This window comes from Grus americana, chromosome 5 (assembly GCF_028858705.1).
Source record: "Grus americana isolate bGruAme1 chromosome 5, bGruAme1.mat, whole genome shotgun sequence".
Lineage (NCBI taxonomy): Eukaryota > Metazoa > Chordata > Aves > Gruiformes > Gruidae > Grus > Grus americana.
The window spans coordinates 9355693-9372255 of record NC_072856.1 but is presented as its reverse complement, the minus strand read 5'-3'; the positions used below and the strand labels follow the sequence as shown (position 1 = coordinate 9372255).

The window sequence follows — 16563 nt, the reverse complement described above, 5'->3', positions numbered from 1 at the left end:
GCAGCAAGGGGAAATGAGTTGTTGCATCCAATTTTACGCACGCTTAAGACACACAAGCAACACAATTCATGAACAACAAGGACTGAGGGCATGAACGCATGTAATAAATGGCGAGGGGATGTATAAATAAAACACAACCACACCGCTATATATAGCAGCCTTTCACGTTATTTAAGCAACTAGAAATGAACACGCTAGCTTTCTAAAAGGTATGCATTTTGTTATGTAGTCCCTGGCCCCCCAAACAGCATGCAATAGCCCCGCTGCTTCAGAACAGCACTGGAAGCAACCTGGGGGTCCAGCCCCACACCAGCCACCCACTCCAGCGCAGGTGGGTGGGTTTCTGGTTCCTCCTCTTCCTCCCACTCTAGTGCTGCACCAGTTCCCATTCACATCTGTGCCACGCACAGGGACACGGCTCTTCAGGAGCCATCCTGAAGATGCCCAACGAGCCCTTCCCTAGCACGCGTCTGAGCGTGCCACCGGCAGACTGCATCACCTACTTCCCAAACCACAGGAACAGCACTCCTGCACAGTGCTCGTCCCTGCGGTGACTCAACACACCTCCCCTGACACTTCAGCCTGGCACCCACCATCAGAAACGTGTGGAAACCTAAACCATGCACAAACTAGGAAACTGCAGGTCTCCTGGGTCGGGAGGGGGAACAGCACTAATTACAAAGGAATTAACTTTTAGTAGAAGTTTCATTCTCTCAGTAGGAGAAGAGCTGAGGTGACTGTTTTGCCTTTGGTATTCCTAATTCATGTAACACTGTATTCTGTGTCATTGTTAAAAGTGATACAGATTATCTTGGGGGAATATAACCTGCATACACCAGTTAACTAAACAATTTAATGGTATTACACCAGCATTATTTCATACAAGCCTGCAAGAGTCAGGCAGCGGTCTCACGTAAGCTCCATACTCCGTGCATACAGAATGAAAATGCTGAATGTCAAAACATAGCTACAAAATGGGAAACTGCATACAGGCACGACTTCCACCCAACCTAGTAAACCTGCACTAAATATCAGGCTAAGTTTTGGGGCTTCTCTCTTAATTTTACACTAGACACCTCTACACTAGAGCGGGGGAGGAAAGTCATTTGATATCATTTGTACACAGTCTAATAACAATGCTACAGATAGAAATATAAAGAAAAAAGTGTTTGTCATATGTAAATGCTTAATAATCATAACCAACGTTACCTCAGAACAACCAGAGATGAAGGAAAATATAACTCGTACTAATTAGGTTAGGCAATCCTGAAGTTGTTCTTTCAGAACGGGAACTGTGCGGCTACAAACTGACTTTCCCAAACGGCACGTGGCACCACTCCATCACCACGCGCCCCGTGGGACAGTAATTCAGAGGGCAGGGTGCAGTACTCGGGCATTAACAACACACGCTGATTCCTGAGTACCCTGCTACGTAATACCCTACAGTGCTGCAGCTTTTTGCTTCTGTTGGTTTCCTAACTTTTTTGGTAGGTTTTTAACAACTAAATAACTGCTGCCTATATTAAACACTATGTTAAATAGGAAAATTACACAGAGCAAGATAACATTGCGATGTCAGTGGTGTTGGTCATGAAAAAATAGGTCTCAACTCAACGAGAGAAGAGACTCACCCAGTTCATCTACTGGTAAGGCAGAGAGACCAGTAAAGAAAGAGCAAGAAATAAACTTCGGTATCAGTTAAGCACTTGACTTTTTTTAGTGCCTCTCTCTACAGAAATTATTCAGCATAATCAGACGGACATCAACTTTAACTACAGAGCTTTCCCAGCTACTTTGCACGTACAGGAAAGCTTTTGATTTAAGAATACTTTCTTGGTGGAAGTTGTTGAAATAATTCCAGGCTAGATGAAAACCAAAGCACAGTCAGAACCCATACTGTATAATCTACAAATTATATGTTCCTGTTCTACTTTCTAGGGCTCTTGTTACCAAAAATGCGGAAGCTATCTGCTCAACTTCTAGCTATTCTTCCAGAGATGTAAAGTGTCCAAAACTGGCTGCATCTCCACACAACACTGTGCCCTGTGTGATTGTCTCATGATGGGAATAGCAAGTACATCGGTGCACAGACACCATCCTGCAATCCTGCGTGCCACTGCCAGAAACAGAGCAGCAACTGGAGGTCTCTCCAGCCCCGCTGTCACCCACTGGTAGCGGCCAACACAGAATTCATTCATCAGGTAATTCTCTAGAGGAGCCAAAAACCTATGGTATAGCCTCTGGATTTACAATAAGACAAAGTCCAAACCCCAAGAACTACAGCCACTTTACTGAACCCAGAAACTTGGCCATGTAGAAGATGGAGATGTTTTAAAATGCACCTTACAAACCATCTTTATCGGGAGGGGAGGACGGGCGTGTGGAAATGATGATGATGATTTCAAGGTGTTAAAAACACTCAACAAAATACGCACAGGCAAATAGCATACTTTATATATAAATACACACTAGATCTTGAGCTAAAACAGTACTGGCAAGAAGTGAAAGATTAATTATAAAGAGTGAGAAAATTAACAGCTCAAAAATTTAAACATTACTGGGGTCAAAAAAAGGCACTCAGCACAACAACCAGTGCTCTTTATGTGAACAACACTTTTGACATCAGACCTTTCTGGCTAGTATCATTACGTGCTACTACCAATTTGTGACCTACAGCATACCCTAACAACTCAAACCCATTTTAAAAATTATGAAGTTTTTTCAGTTGATAAAACTACAGTAATATACAGCTTAAAAGCTTCATATAGTGTTACATTTATATAAAAGCCCCGTACATCTGCATGCATTACATCACTTTTTTTTCAAAGGAGTTATGAAATGTGCATATCCAAAAATTATTGGGGAAGTAAGTTTTATTGAGAGAAAGTAACAAGAAAAATAAAAAACTCTGTTCCAATTCAATTTCTAGAACCAATTTTTGCCAATTAAAAGACATTCTAAATTCACATTTTTAACCTGCAACGTCAAAAAAAAGTTCAGTTGCGTTACATACATTTTTATATACACACACACACTCTGAATACTGATACTGTTGCTAAAGGAACAGCTCTTTTTCCAAGATTACCTATACATACTCTCGTGAAAGATTTCATCGTGAAGTATTTGGTGTTTTTAAATATTTTGAACACTTATTATTGAATGATTGACTAGAAGGGTGAGAACCTATCACTCTCAAAATTATCCAAAAAGGCATTCAAAATACTGATCACAATTCAATTACAGTGCAATCCTGAATTAAGGGAACCACGTAAAGAGATGATATTTTGCGAGAGATTGCTGCACTATCCTGGGACAACAGAAACATCCTTGGTATTTACAAAGGGGAAAACGGCAACATTTACAACAGGCCTTAGAGCGCAGAACAAAATTCCACAAACATTTGATTTTTAGCACCAAGAAAGTTTCCTGTGCGAGCAAACTTCACTGGCTACATCTCAGTTGGATGCAAACAGCACAACCGGCAAACTGCTCTGTTTCACTGCTTTAGGTAGTTTTAAATATGGTAGTCCCAGCACAGCATACGCCATGGAGGTACAAGCGAGATATCCTGAATCCCATGGAGCATTTGACACGAGTTTAACAGAGAAGTGAGAACAGGTTTGACTTGCCTGCTCTGAAGATGCACTGTGACAATCTTTTTAAGAGTAAGGGCTTCATAGTTAGACTCCTACACTGCTGCAATCCAGAAAATGTAGCACATTTTGCAGAATACGTAGTACTTTACATTTGATATAAGATTCCAGATACCGTGCATTTCCAAATAAGCTATTTTTAAGAATTTATTCTTGAAGTACATATTGTACACTGAGAAAAACCATTCTGGTCATAATTCTGAAGTTATCTTTATGCTAGTAAAGAAAGCTTCGACTTTTGGAAGCACGAGGAAATTAAGCAAACCCCAATGCATTCTGAATTTACTATTGTTTATGTTGGCCTTCACTAAGAAGCATAGATGCAGTTGTTTTTCCACTGCTTAACACCAAAATCTCACCATTAGACTGCTAAGACACGAGAGCTGAAGTCCGCTTGCAGTCATACCATGCCATACAACAAGCTGGGCAATACCAAACGATGGAAGACAACGTTTCCCCACCATCAATCTTCTGTGGAGGCTCAGTACTGCTAGTGTGGGCTTCTTACCGCTTCCAAGAATAAGCACGTGGAACAGAAGGCCATAGCATCACCCCCTCTCCCACATACTTTGCAACTACACCTGCAGGGAGATTCAGTTTTACTAAACGCTTATTAGGGATACAAATGATTTTATTTTTCACTTCGCCAGCACAACCTTGTCTGCGTAAAGACTCACCTACTCACACAGAAGTAATACAGATTTAAATTACATTATGCCTGCCCTTTAATCAACTGTTGCTGTCCAATTACCAAACCAAGATTTTTAAACACAATGACAATTCACATGTTCTTAAGGTAACATCATAGTTTCAAAATGCAACTGCTTGAAAAATCTTATCTGTGAAATGCTTTTGGCTTGCTTCCCCCAGTCCCCTAAATCCAACTGCACTTGTTAGAAGGTATTCTAGTAACAGTCCAAACAAAAATCCCTCCAAAATATTAGCTAGCACTGTAAGATCAAGGACCTTCAAACATACAGTATAAAATTTGACAATAGGGACATTTCAGGCAACTTATTGTCATATGAATTTTAATTTTACTTAATTACATCCCATATACTTATTTTTATGCCAGACACCTCTACCATTTTACAATTAACGCCAGAATTCACAAAAGGGTTTTTTCTTGTCACTGTTTTGTTTTTAATCATGATAGTATTTTATTGCCGGTTTTGGTCTGAACCCACATGAGTGCTAGATGTTCTAAGTGTGCCCACATTATCTGTTTGCACTTGTTCAACCTGCTTGATTTCCAGATCAACTGAGGCAGTTTGCCTTCTGCAGCTAACGGGATGAGCCCCCAGCTGTGGTACATCCTCTCCCCTTCACAGGCTGTGTCAGCAGAGCAGCAGCTCAGCCAATCTTTGTGTACTCAACCGCACAGAAGACTTCTTCCCCTATGCATCTGCTTCATCCTCTTCACTCATGTTGGATGCTGTGAGCTGATGCAGAAGGTAACCTTCCCCCCACAAAACAGCTCTGCTTTGAAGATAAGCATGTTGGAAGAGACAGGGGTTGACATACCGGCTTCGCTTTCGATCACGTTGATTTAGATCTAATACTACCTGCTCTTACAACAGAAATACACAGCCATATTTTCAAAACAGGCACAGTGAGAGCAGTTAGACACAATATTTACAAATACAGCATTGTGGCTTCCACTGATATTTTCTGCAATTAAGATATCCGATATATCCACACTCACTTACACACAGATGTATGATGAACAATCTTTGTGACATAAATATCAGTGCTGTGAGAAAAGGATCACATTTCAGTAGGTCTATTTTAATACGTGAAAAATAAAAGCTGCTTCCCAAAACTTCAGCTATGACAACCTTGGGTCTAACATTAAACTACAAAAAAAAAAAAAAAACCCCAAAAAAACCAAACAAAAAAACCCCAGCAAGAACCAAGAGCTCTTTTGCCTCCAAGATTATGAAAGAATTTCCTTTCTGTTGAAACAGAAGCAATCTAAAGACCAAGAGAACCATCATCTGAAGTCTAATTTAAGTTGTTGCTCCTGCCATCACTATTAATTTGAAATCTGGCTGACATTACTAGAATGTCTAGCAGGTACATGGTACCTTTGAATGCATCACGTGTTATCCCAGCTTACATTACTTGGAAAATCTCTAGCTCAGAAAAACGACCAACTCGAAGGCTGACTGCCATTTCATCCACTCCCATGATATTCCTCTGAATCTTCAGAAAGGATTTAAAAAAAACAAAAAAAAAGTTGCAAATTTACAGTAACTCTGCAATTGTTTTCCACAGCATGAAAAAACCCATTAAAAAACTCAAAACACACAACAAAACCAAAAAAACCTACTCTTATTTTCTGCTTCTATGAACAGAGAATAATAAGGTATTAGAGACCATGTTATGTCGATTAGAAAATAAGAGAACTGAAACTACAGTTGTTATCAAGTAGCTGTATAAACATGAAGTTATGATGAGCTAAGATTGCTGCTCCTGGAGGATACATATAACAGTTTTGGTTAGGTCCTAGTAATCACGAAATCAAAGTTTAAAATGGGAAGTCAATTAAACAATTAACGAATGCTATGCAAATTCACAAACAAAATCTTGCCAAATCAATAAAGCAATTTGTTCTGTGACACAAGCCACAAAGGCTTATCTTGACATTAAGTTCTGTTTGCCCAGATAAGAACATAAACCAGCAATCACAGCTCTGCAACTCTAAAGAAAAAAAAAAAAAGCATTGACTGTCCCAATTCACTTGTAATAGCAATTCCTTACGTTTTCAGGACTCTTCTTATATATACTACTGACAGTAACCATGCTTACAAGTATAGCAGCTGACTTTGAACATGCTGACCTTGAGCAAGCAAATGACCTTAGCAGCATGTACTTCTGGCTTATTTCATTGCAACAGTGAAACAGCCTCACCATCTATAGTAGTCTAGAGTCTCTGGCCACCACCCCTGACTATTTTAAGATATCCCAATACACTTCAGTGATGCACAGTTCAAAGTGATAGAATAACATCTGCTAGCATGTTGAAGTGCAAGTTGTTTACAGAGGGATTTTTAGCTTGTTCTCGTACTGCACTTCCCTAACTGACAGAAAATTCACTTTATAACAGAGCTTTGCTTTTTGTTTAAATATCTAAACCCCAAAATTCAAAAAAAAAAATTGAGCAAGAATTTCAGGCATTGTGAAAAGGAGAAAAGCCAAGACATCCCACTCTAGATAAAGCTTATTTAGAAACTTCAAGTATGTGACAACAATGGGTGGACTTGAAAAAGCAGTTGCTTCCTGAGATGTCAATTTTGCATGACTTCTTCCCTTGGTCATCCCTCTAGAAAACCTATATTAAGATAGGTGTTTATTTGTATACAAGTTTTTAACTGATATTTTAAACATATGTAAGTCACATGTTGATCTGATATTAGGAGAAGATAACTGACAAGTTACTCAGATGCAATAGACACGTTACTGAGTCATAATAACCCATCCTGCTGACAGTCCTAACCTACAAAAAGAAAACATTCAATTTAACAAAAACACTCTCAGGAGGTACTGCGAGCCTGTGTTCTCTGGAGTGCCTGTAGTGACAAGGACTACATCTAATCAAGTTAGAAATGCCAGTGGGAAAACAAGCCTCTTCAGGAATTTACGGCCATGAAAATTTTTTCTAATTTTGAAGGAACGTATGAGAAAGAGGGAGAACAATAGATCAAATAATTTTCATTAATTTGGGGGGGGGGGACGGACACGACGACACCAGCATAAGCTGCTGGTCGCTTATTCTGAAACTAAGCATGATGCTGAAAAAGTCATATATAAAAAGCTGTCCTAGTGCAACAGCCTCAAGCACGCACAGAGCCCTCGCCACAGCCCAGCTCATGGGCAGTGATTAAGCCACACAACTCAACTACTTTATTCTTTTTCCAAAACCCTTTAAAGCAGAAGAGATCGCACCAGCTCAAATCACTCTTCCCAGCCGCAGCAGAACTGACTGGGCAAGTGAAAGCAATGTCAGGATCACAGAACACAATGATTATCATTCTTTCTCCATCCTCTCTGATCCTTCATGGGAGATGAGGGTCAGAGGACGGGGAAAAAGCCTGCTCTCGTCCAAAAGGAATATATCCAACAGCGATTTTTTCCATCTCTCTGAGCTCCCCTGCAACACTAGTGACATTTGGCATTTTGTCTGGAACAACTCTGTTGATTAGCAACTATCCTTAGTTGGAAGGCTGGAGGGAGAATATCACTGTCTGATTCAGGAATGAGTTGACTCCACTGAGTGCATCTACTCACATCATTTGCTTTTCCTTGTGTGCACATTGCTGAATAACTAGGATCGTATTTTACTGCTGTCACCAGCAGAGCAGAAAAATATTTCCAAGCTACGAGTGTCCCTTAATAACCAGACACCTTCCATTCTGCCAGCATCACTCAAGTCGTCTGTCAGCCTATTGCAGGTTCAGCTGGTGCCCCGTTTCATACAGAGATCAATTATATTGCTTCCCATTCGTTTCATTTTCCCAGTGAATGTGACTATGCTAAACAGCAGTTTGCTTACGGATCAATGGATGCCAAGAGGAGCATCCATCCGTGAGGAAAGTGAGCGCTTGTTCTTGAAACATATTTTCAGTAAAATTTCCAGCTGTACTCTAACAGCAGCATGACCTGACACAATATGATGAAATAGATGTTTTCTTCAGAGGCAGGAGGCAAAAGATAGGAAACGTAACTGTCGGGGCAGCCACACAGGCACCTGGAGCAGTGACTGTTCAACTCTCTTTGGAGGCTGTGCATAAGGAGCACACAATGAAGTAACATACTCACTCCCACACCTGCAATGGCTACTGTTAAGTCCATGATATTTGAAAGATTTTATGAATGATAAGTTTTGTAAGGTTTACTGAAGTCTCATTTTCAAAATCCTGTCTTTTAGGAAGACAACCCCAAATGACATCAACATGAAGGTGATTCCCCTTGAAAAACAATTAAGCAGTAACTCCTCACCAGACACGCTGCTATAGTTTTCCCTTAGCAATCTACACTCAATGTGCAATGGCAACAGTGATGCATTTTATGAGTACAGTTGGTGTTACAGTCAAGCGACAAGCAGGAGAAAAGTATCAGAGAAGGACAAGGCTTTGTCATTACCAAACCCTGCCACACAGATGTTACCATTAGATGGAACTGTGCTTCCTTTAAATACAATTTTACCTGCTCTGAACAACGGCTGAATGGTACGGGCAACAGCAATGTTAAAGGCATCGCTAACTGTCATTTGGGTGTAGCTAACAAGTAAAACAGAACTCCTGAACCGCTGGTGTTGCGCACAGCTGTTTCGAAAAGGGGAAATGATACACAGGTTTCAACAGAAGTTTTTCTGGGAAAAAAACAACCCACCCTTTGGAGGGAGTACCAGAAGAAAAAAAAGAGGTCTGCTGCAAAACCAAACCTGAAGAGTTATCTCTGAACACAAAACGCTGAGAAGGCCATTGCTTCTCCCGGCAACAGAAAGGAAAGTAACACAGCTCCCTGAACCAGATGGGCAGAACTGCCTTCACCATTGCAGATCACTCGACTCTTCTTGGAGCCTGCCATTTTCAAGCCCCTCTTCTCACACCTGCTTCCCTAAACACATCTAACCTCAGGAGAGAGGCAACGCAAAGGAAAATGACTTCCAGATGGAAACACCTTGCCCTGGGACAACAACTGTCTGCCTTGCCAGATGAGCGCAAGACACCAGACTTAGAAATAAATGTATTGATTCACCTCTGCAGCCTGCAACATGCGATAAGGGGAAAAGAAGCTTTTGATTTTGGATGCAACACTCCCCTTTTTGTGACTTGGGGCACAGCCGACCAAAAGGCCAGCAACATACTTCTCATACCATTTCCATATATGACAAAAGCTTGATCACCTACGCTGTATGGTAAGGGGTTTTTTTTCTTTTCAAGATGTATACACTGCCTAGTTATTTACCTACTTAGATCACTCATAAAAGGTCAACAGTCTTAACGTGTGAGGCCAGCAGCAGAGAAAAGGCTTCAAATACCAGATCTCTCTAGCCCACAGCTATTAAAGTCCAGATCAGCCTACAAACAGCGTGTGTAAGCACAGACACTGTCTTTTAGGGAAAGAGTATTTAGAATAACATTTCATCTTTAAAACAAACAAAAAATAATAACCTGTGACTTAAGACAGTGTATTGTGGTTAGTATTTATTCATACCCATACTCTAACTTTTAGCAATATATAACAGTCAGGAGTTTCCAAAAGGTAATGAAATGTCAAAAAGTATTTTTATACTTGTTAACCATTTTCTTACTTTCTCTTTGCTTGACAAAGCTGAAACAGAAACAGGAAAGCATCAGATCATTATCACTCCCTCCAGTTTGTCTCCATTTTTCTGCTTCTCTACATCCTTTAAAAATTCAATTACTCTCACTTTCTTACGACCTCTCCTCAAACAAAAGTACCGTAATGTCTCCAATAGTCATCATTATGCCACTACTACTTCTGCTATAGACTAAGGTAAGTAAGGTAAGGCAGCCCACTGTCCATTCACCTGGCTGTATTACGTTCCGTGCCTTAAGTCCTAATCCTCTTATTACTTATTTATCCAATTCATTACTCACTTCCTCTTGCTGATGTAAAATACTGACACTACCATTCAACAAAAACACCGTTAACATTAGACTTTGTAGCATTCTCCATTCTCACAATAATTAGCTCACGACAGTCCCACAAACAAGAAAAAAGAGCCGAGACAAGATCGGGGGAAAAAAACAACCTAACAACAACCAACCCTTTCTCTTTATTCACTTTTGCAAAATTGCCTTATGAGTTTCTCCTGAGCATTCAACGTACACCTCTACAGAGGCTGGTGGGCGTACGCTTCCCATAGAGCAATGGAAAGCCTATTCTTGAAAATGACCGTGGCATAAGTGAACAGCACTGCCAGATATAACAGTTCCTCACTTCTCGCCAGGCCACCTCCCTCCCACCTCCCACTGGCACAGGCACTCTGGCAGATGTGGGGGCTGAGCAGAATGAGGGACAGGGACAGGGTTAGTGTCACCCCCAGAGCAGGACACCACTGGCACATCAGTGTCAAGAAGCGGCATCCCGATGCTGCGAGGATGCAGCCCTGCTTCCTCTCAACGTACGCCACCGTTTAAGGGCATTTCATTCCATCCTTTTCTAAGGCCTCAGATCCAAAACCAGTAATTTTAAAAACAAAATGTTTCCTCCTAATACCTTTTTCTGTAGATCCGTGGGCCTGGCTGAGTGCTTTTGCACATCAGAAAAGGCCAGGTTCACATCACATTTACCTAGGAAATATCTGTATAAATGTCAAAGCAGTGTGTTGTGCCTGTCACTTGGGGAAGCATAAGCCTCATGTACTGTCATCTCTAACCATGCAAGGATCCCCACTGGTAAGAGTTACAGATAAAGCTCATAACAATACATATACATCTTAGCACAAATAATTTTCAAAGACTGTACACAAGAATACAGATAAGATCATGCTAATAAAAGAGGTGCTGTAGGAACAAGCATTTTTTAAAAAACATTTCCAATTTGAACTTTAATTGGATTAATTTAGCTTGAAGCTTTAAATAAAAATCTTTTTAAACAAATGTTTTCTTGCTAAATAACCTAAACAAGCACATAGCACCACTGAGCTGAAGCACAGAATAAGAAGAGTCCTGAATGCTGCTTGACTTTTTTAAGGGTTTGTTTCAACATGTCATAGACAAACAAGTCAAACCTGCATTATCACTCCCACCCTTTTCTAGTACAAAAAACATTTAAGTAGAGTTATATTTTATGAATTAGTTCCTTATTGGATTCCTTATTTGACAAGAAGCACAATCTGTTGCAAAATAAATTCCATCTCAATACAATATGTTCTCTGAAGGCCCTCCTCATTCCTCTTTAAGGCTTTTCTCTTCAAATTCCCCTGGTATCATCTATTTTGAGACCTTTTGGATCAAATCCCTATTTTCTGATATTATTTACACTAGTCAGGTGCTTCCAAAGCAATAAAAAGAAAGTTTGAGAAACTGTATGTCCAGCTACACAAAGGCAATTTGAATCATGCAACTAGTAGAGAGCTATGCATCCATGATGAAATCCAGCACGCTAAAAACCTTTCCAGAAGTAAACTTTTTGCTGAAAATAATTTTGGAGCATAGCATTTATTTTCTTTTTTTCAAAAATAAGTCAGTTTCAAATTTATCTCAACCAATATTTAGCTTGAATATAACACCAAAAAAAATTCAAGTAGATAGACCCCAACCTTTTTTCTTTCTGTATGTCCATTTTACTTTCAAACAAATACTGACATAAATGCTACTTTGTAGAAGGATTATAAAACTATACAAGATAGAAGAATATCATCTTCTACGGAACAACCTGAATATTTACAAAGCACTTAAGTGCAACTTAGTAACTAGGGAATTTTAGGTGCACATGTTATATGAGCCTATATGAATATCATTCACCATCATTAAGACAAGTATATACAACCATGACTCTTATTCTTGGTGGAGAAGGAATATTTTTGAACATGCATCCACAAGGAATTCCACTTACTCACACTTTGGTGCATGTAATGCCATACAAGTATCCAAAATGCACACAAGGTGCCAAGGAGTTGCACACTGATCTTGCCAGCATAAAGACCTGCTCAACCTAGTAAGCATGTCAAAATTCTACAGAAAGCGTAGGTGCAAAGGAACATCAACTCAAGTTAAACAAAACTACAGCTAAAATTTTTATGTAGGCAACTGAATAAGCACAACAACACTACGTCTAATAAGCTATCTGAAACAGAAAAAACAATTTGGAACTAGTTAGTGGAGAACGAAGTACAATAGGACCACCCAGTTCAGCTGTCTACAACCTCTCCCTTTGTCAGTTCTTGGGGAGGGAAGAGGGAGAAATGGCAATAGCTCACAATAATCTGCAATTGCTTCAATAAATAAAAAGCCGAAATATGTAAGGAAGTATTCTCAGACCACACATCTTGAGTACCTGCTGAATTACGAATTTGTACAGAACAGCTGATATTAAGACATTTGCACTTGTCTAGAACCTTGCAGAATTAACGCCGCCTTTTCAAGATTTGCCCATATTTGTACTGAGGGGCCAAAAACCACTGCATCTTGAGTGGTATACAGCTACCGCACCAAAATGAACTCTCATGTGACTTAATTTCTTATCTCCTCTCATGCACGTTTTTATATAATGCAGATATGCACCAATGCATATGGGTTCCCAGTTTAGTTTTCTGTTGATGTACTTTGTGTAGTTTTTAAACCCTTAGTTGCGGTTTGTAATTAAGTAGTAGAGAAATGCAGGTGATGAATTAGAATAATTTATACAAGTACTGTACATGAAGTGTTCTTGTTTACAAGCTACAATCAAAAAAATAGTTAAGATTATTCTGGCATGAACTCCAATCACTAATTTCATCAAGCCTAGAATTACACTGCACAAGTTTTCACTTCCAGCATCAATAGCTGTAAAATATTTAAGATTTTTTTCAAATTACTCATTGTTCTAGTTTACAAACTTTTTACTGACTTGGCAGACAGGCAATACACAGGACATACTATTGCCAATGATGCAAAGCAGAACTGAAAAAGGTCTTCAATTAAGACAAGTTCAGCTTACAAAGAAAACAAAAGGACCCCAGATGCTAAATATTATTAGCTTTTAAATGTCACGCAGATTGGATAACTATATGAAGAAAAGATTAAAAACAGCAACAATAACAAAAAAAATTCAAAAATATACATCCACTTTGAGGTCAATGTAGAATGAACCACGTACCAAAATAACTTTGAATGCCCGCCTGGTATCACCTTAAACGTTTAAGTATCCTATCAGTCACTAACTCCAGGAGTTCACTGAAGTCCACAGCTGCTGAAGGCACTCAATCTGAACAGAGTTTATAAGAACTAGGCAAAATATTTACAAGTGCTAGAGAAAAACAGAGGCATTTACATAATCTTTGGCAACAGGATATAAAAGTATGGCACTTCTAGTACACTGTCCAGCTGCTTACAGAAAAAAACCATCATGTTAGGAAGGCAGGAAAGGCATCCTAATCAAGCACGTGACAGCTAATTTTTTTTTCTATTTTCCTTTTAGAAAGTCTCATCAGAGATCTCAAAATAACAACAAGTGATGACTTCAGAGTGCAACACAAAACATACTTCTAGAAAAGAATAACACTATAAAAACATTCAAAGCAAGTATTCACATTTAAAATGGTAACCAACCACTTAATCTTAGTATGGCCTACACTCTTAGATGGTCCTTACGTTTTCCAAATTATTCTTATTAGCTATCTGGAAGCATAATTATTTAAGCCATTAACTGTAATAGATGCTAAAACTTTGTTTCATTGAAAGTTAAAAACAAAGGAAGAGACACCTACCTGTAATACCGAGATTGTAAATAGGTTGAACAAATAGTCTTTGACACATGGCTGGCAGATCCAAAGTCTATTACTTTAACCCGGTAAGGCTGCCGAACAGGATCCACCAACATAATGTTCTCTGGTTTGAGGTCAGCATGGATTAAACCCAGACTTTTTAGTTTTTTCAGTGCAGTGGCCACCTGTTGCAGAATAGGCCGTATTACTTTCAGTTGCAGAGGGCTGAATTTGTTTTGTTTCAGGAAGTCGTATAAATTCTGTTCCAACATCTCAAAAACCAGACAAGTATGGTTGCGATGCTGAAAGCATTCATAGGCTCTCACAAAGTTAAATTCATCAGCATTTTCAGTACTTAGTCTTGCTAATATGCTCACTTCTATTTGTCCTTGGCGTGCGTATGAAGGATGATTCTTCAAGATTTTGATTGCCACAATCTCATTTGTCCCCCTCTTCCAGCACTTCACTACTTGTCCAAAGGTCCCTCGCCCAAGGAAATCAAGAACCTCATAAGTGTTTTTCACAGAGCACAATACCTCATGCTGTACTAACTGGTAATCTCCATCTCCGCTTGTACCACTTTGTTTTGAAGTTGCAGCCGTTGTCACAACTGTCACTGGGTTTCCTACGTTGGTTTGCAACATTGCAGGCAGGATGGACAGTTCATCAACAATCTGCATCGTGCCGTTTTGATTATCCAGCTCTTCGCTCTTACGCTTCAATCCACATCGCTGGGGTCCTTCCAGGATATCTGATCGGCTTCCTTGCGTCCCAGTCCGAGGTGCCTCTAACTGAGCTTGCTGCGCCCGCGCTGCTAACACTTTTGTAGCACCTGCAATATTTTTTAAAGCAACAGCATTTGACTGCAACAAAAAGTTCTGTCCTCGAGGTCTGTCAAATGGGTTTTTAGTCTGAAAGAAAGTACTAACCCTGTGGGGAGAAATTCCAAAGTTTTTACCGTTCACATAGATTTGCGGGTAGGTTCTTTCGTGGTACACGCAACTGCTTGGTTCTAGTTTGAGTTTCTTCACACTACAAAAGGCACTTGACTGGGTTTGATAAACATATGGTGGATAGACCAAGACTTGTGAGGCCATACCTATGGAGGGAGAGAAAAAGAAAAAGCAAGTCAGAATCCTGCATTCACATTTCCAAACTTTGCAGCAGCTTCCTCTTGTAAAAAAAAAAAAAAAAAAAAAAAAAATCAGGACACCAGTATGTTTTTCAAACAGGCTAGCCTAAATTTATTCTGTATTCAGTTTCTGATGGCCAATAGCAAGGTCCTCATGCCTTACTAGCGCACACACTTGAGCACACAAAGACTGTGGCGGCAGCAGGTTACAGCAGTAAGTGCTTTTGCTGGTTGCACAGGGCAGGACTGAGATTGTCTGCAGCAGGCCACTACTCATCATTCTTTAAGTGGGGGAACTACCTTTGTGCTATTAAAAACTCAGCTTTCATTTAAAAACCCACAACATTTCTACATACAAAAGCACCGCAGTGTTCAGTAACGTAAGTTAAATAACCGATTCAAATATTTATCAATAATGATGTAAAATAACTTAAAAGCTTTTAATTGTGAGTCAATGCTACCTGTTACACAAAGTATCTGACCTACTCATGGTAAGCACCATCAGGCTTCTAAGAACAGGCAGACAAATGACACAACTGTCAAAGCTCGAAGAATTTCACCGTGATGAAAGTGAAAGTGATTGAGCCATGTGATAGGGCCCAAAATACCTTAGGGGCGTGTGTACGTTCACATAAACAATTACAACTTTCCGGGTACATTCAGATGTACAGTAATCTAATCCATTCACGAAAGCCAGGTGCTTTCCCTAAATTATATACTGTCCCATTGCAGAAATTTGCATATCAGTGACAGAGTTGTAGGGGTAGAGGCACCAATTTTTCCTCCCTCTGCAATTCAGATTTGGAAACTATTAGCCTCATACTTTCAGATATCCCAACTTCAGTGTTATCCCAATGACTTGGCCATAAAAACCTGCACTCTAAAGCAATCCGTTAAACTAACTAAGCATAATGTTCTACAGACCTACAAAACACATCCCTGATTAAGATAATTTCTGAAAACTGGGCTCATAATTGCAGGTAGAGAACTTACAAGGACAGATTTCTCACAGGAAATTTATTTTCAAGTGAATGCAAAAGGAAGAAAAAGAATATGTTCTTCTACATTTTCTACATTCTGTATATATTTTTTCATGTATTTTTAATATATTTTTTTCTGCCATCGCAATTACTTCCCTATTAAGAGAGAAGTGAAAGTCAGAATAAAAGATTGTGGATAATTTTAACTTTTGAATTCCCGGTACGGCTGAGATCAAAATTTCAACCTGACTCCACCTTCCTTGAGACCACCACTTTTTGAAAGGCTACACCTGTGCAGTCTCTCAGAAACAACACTTACACCTCAGAAATCAGTAACAACAAACAGTCTTGAACAAG

The 16563-nt window shown here is 39.6% G+C and overlaps 1 protein-coding gene across 2 annotated transcripts in view; it reads right to left on the bottom strand.

Moving 5' to 3' along the window:
• The window catches only part of HIPK3 (homeodomain interacting protein kinase 3), a 111576-nt gene that overhangs the window by 43728 nt on the left and 51285 nt on the right, over positions 1-16563 (bottom strand). For both annotated transcript variants that reach the window (XM_054826758.1, XM_054826757.1), the window contains exon 2: positions 14098-15193. In XM_054826758.1, the coding sequence (XP_054682733.1) occupies positions 14098-15191 (1094 nt within the window). In that variant the 5' untranslated portion in view covers positions 15192-15193. The remainder of the gene's footprint in view (positions 1-14097; positions 15194-16563) is intronic.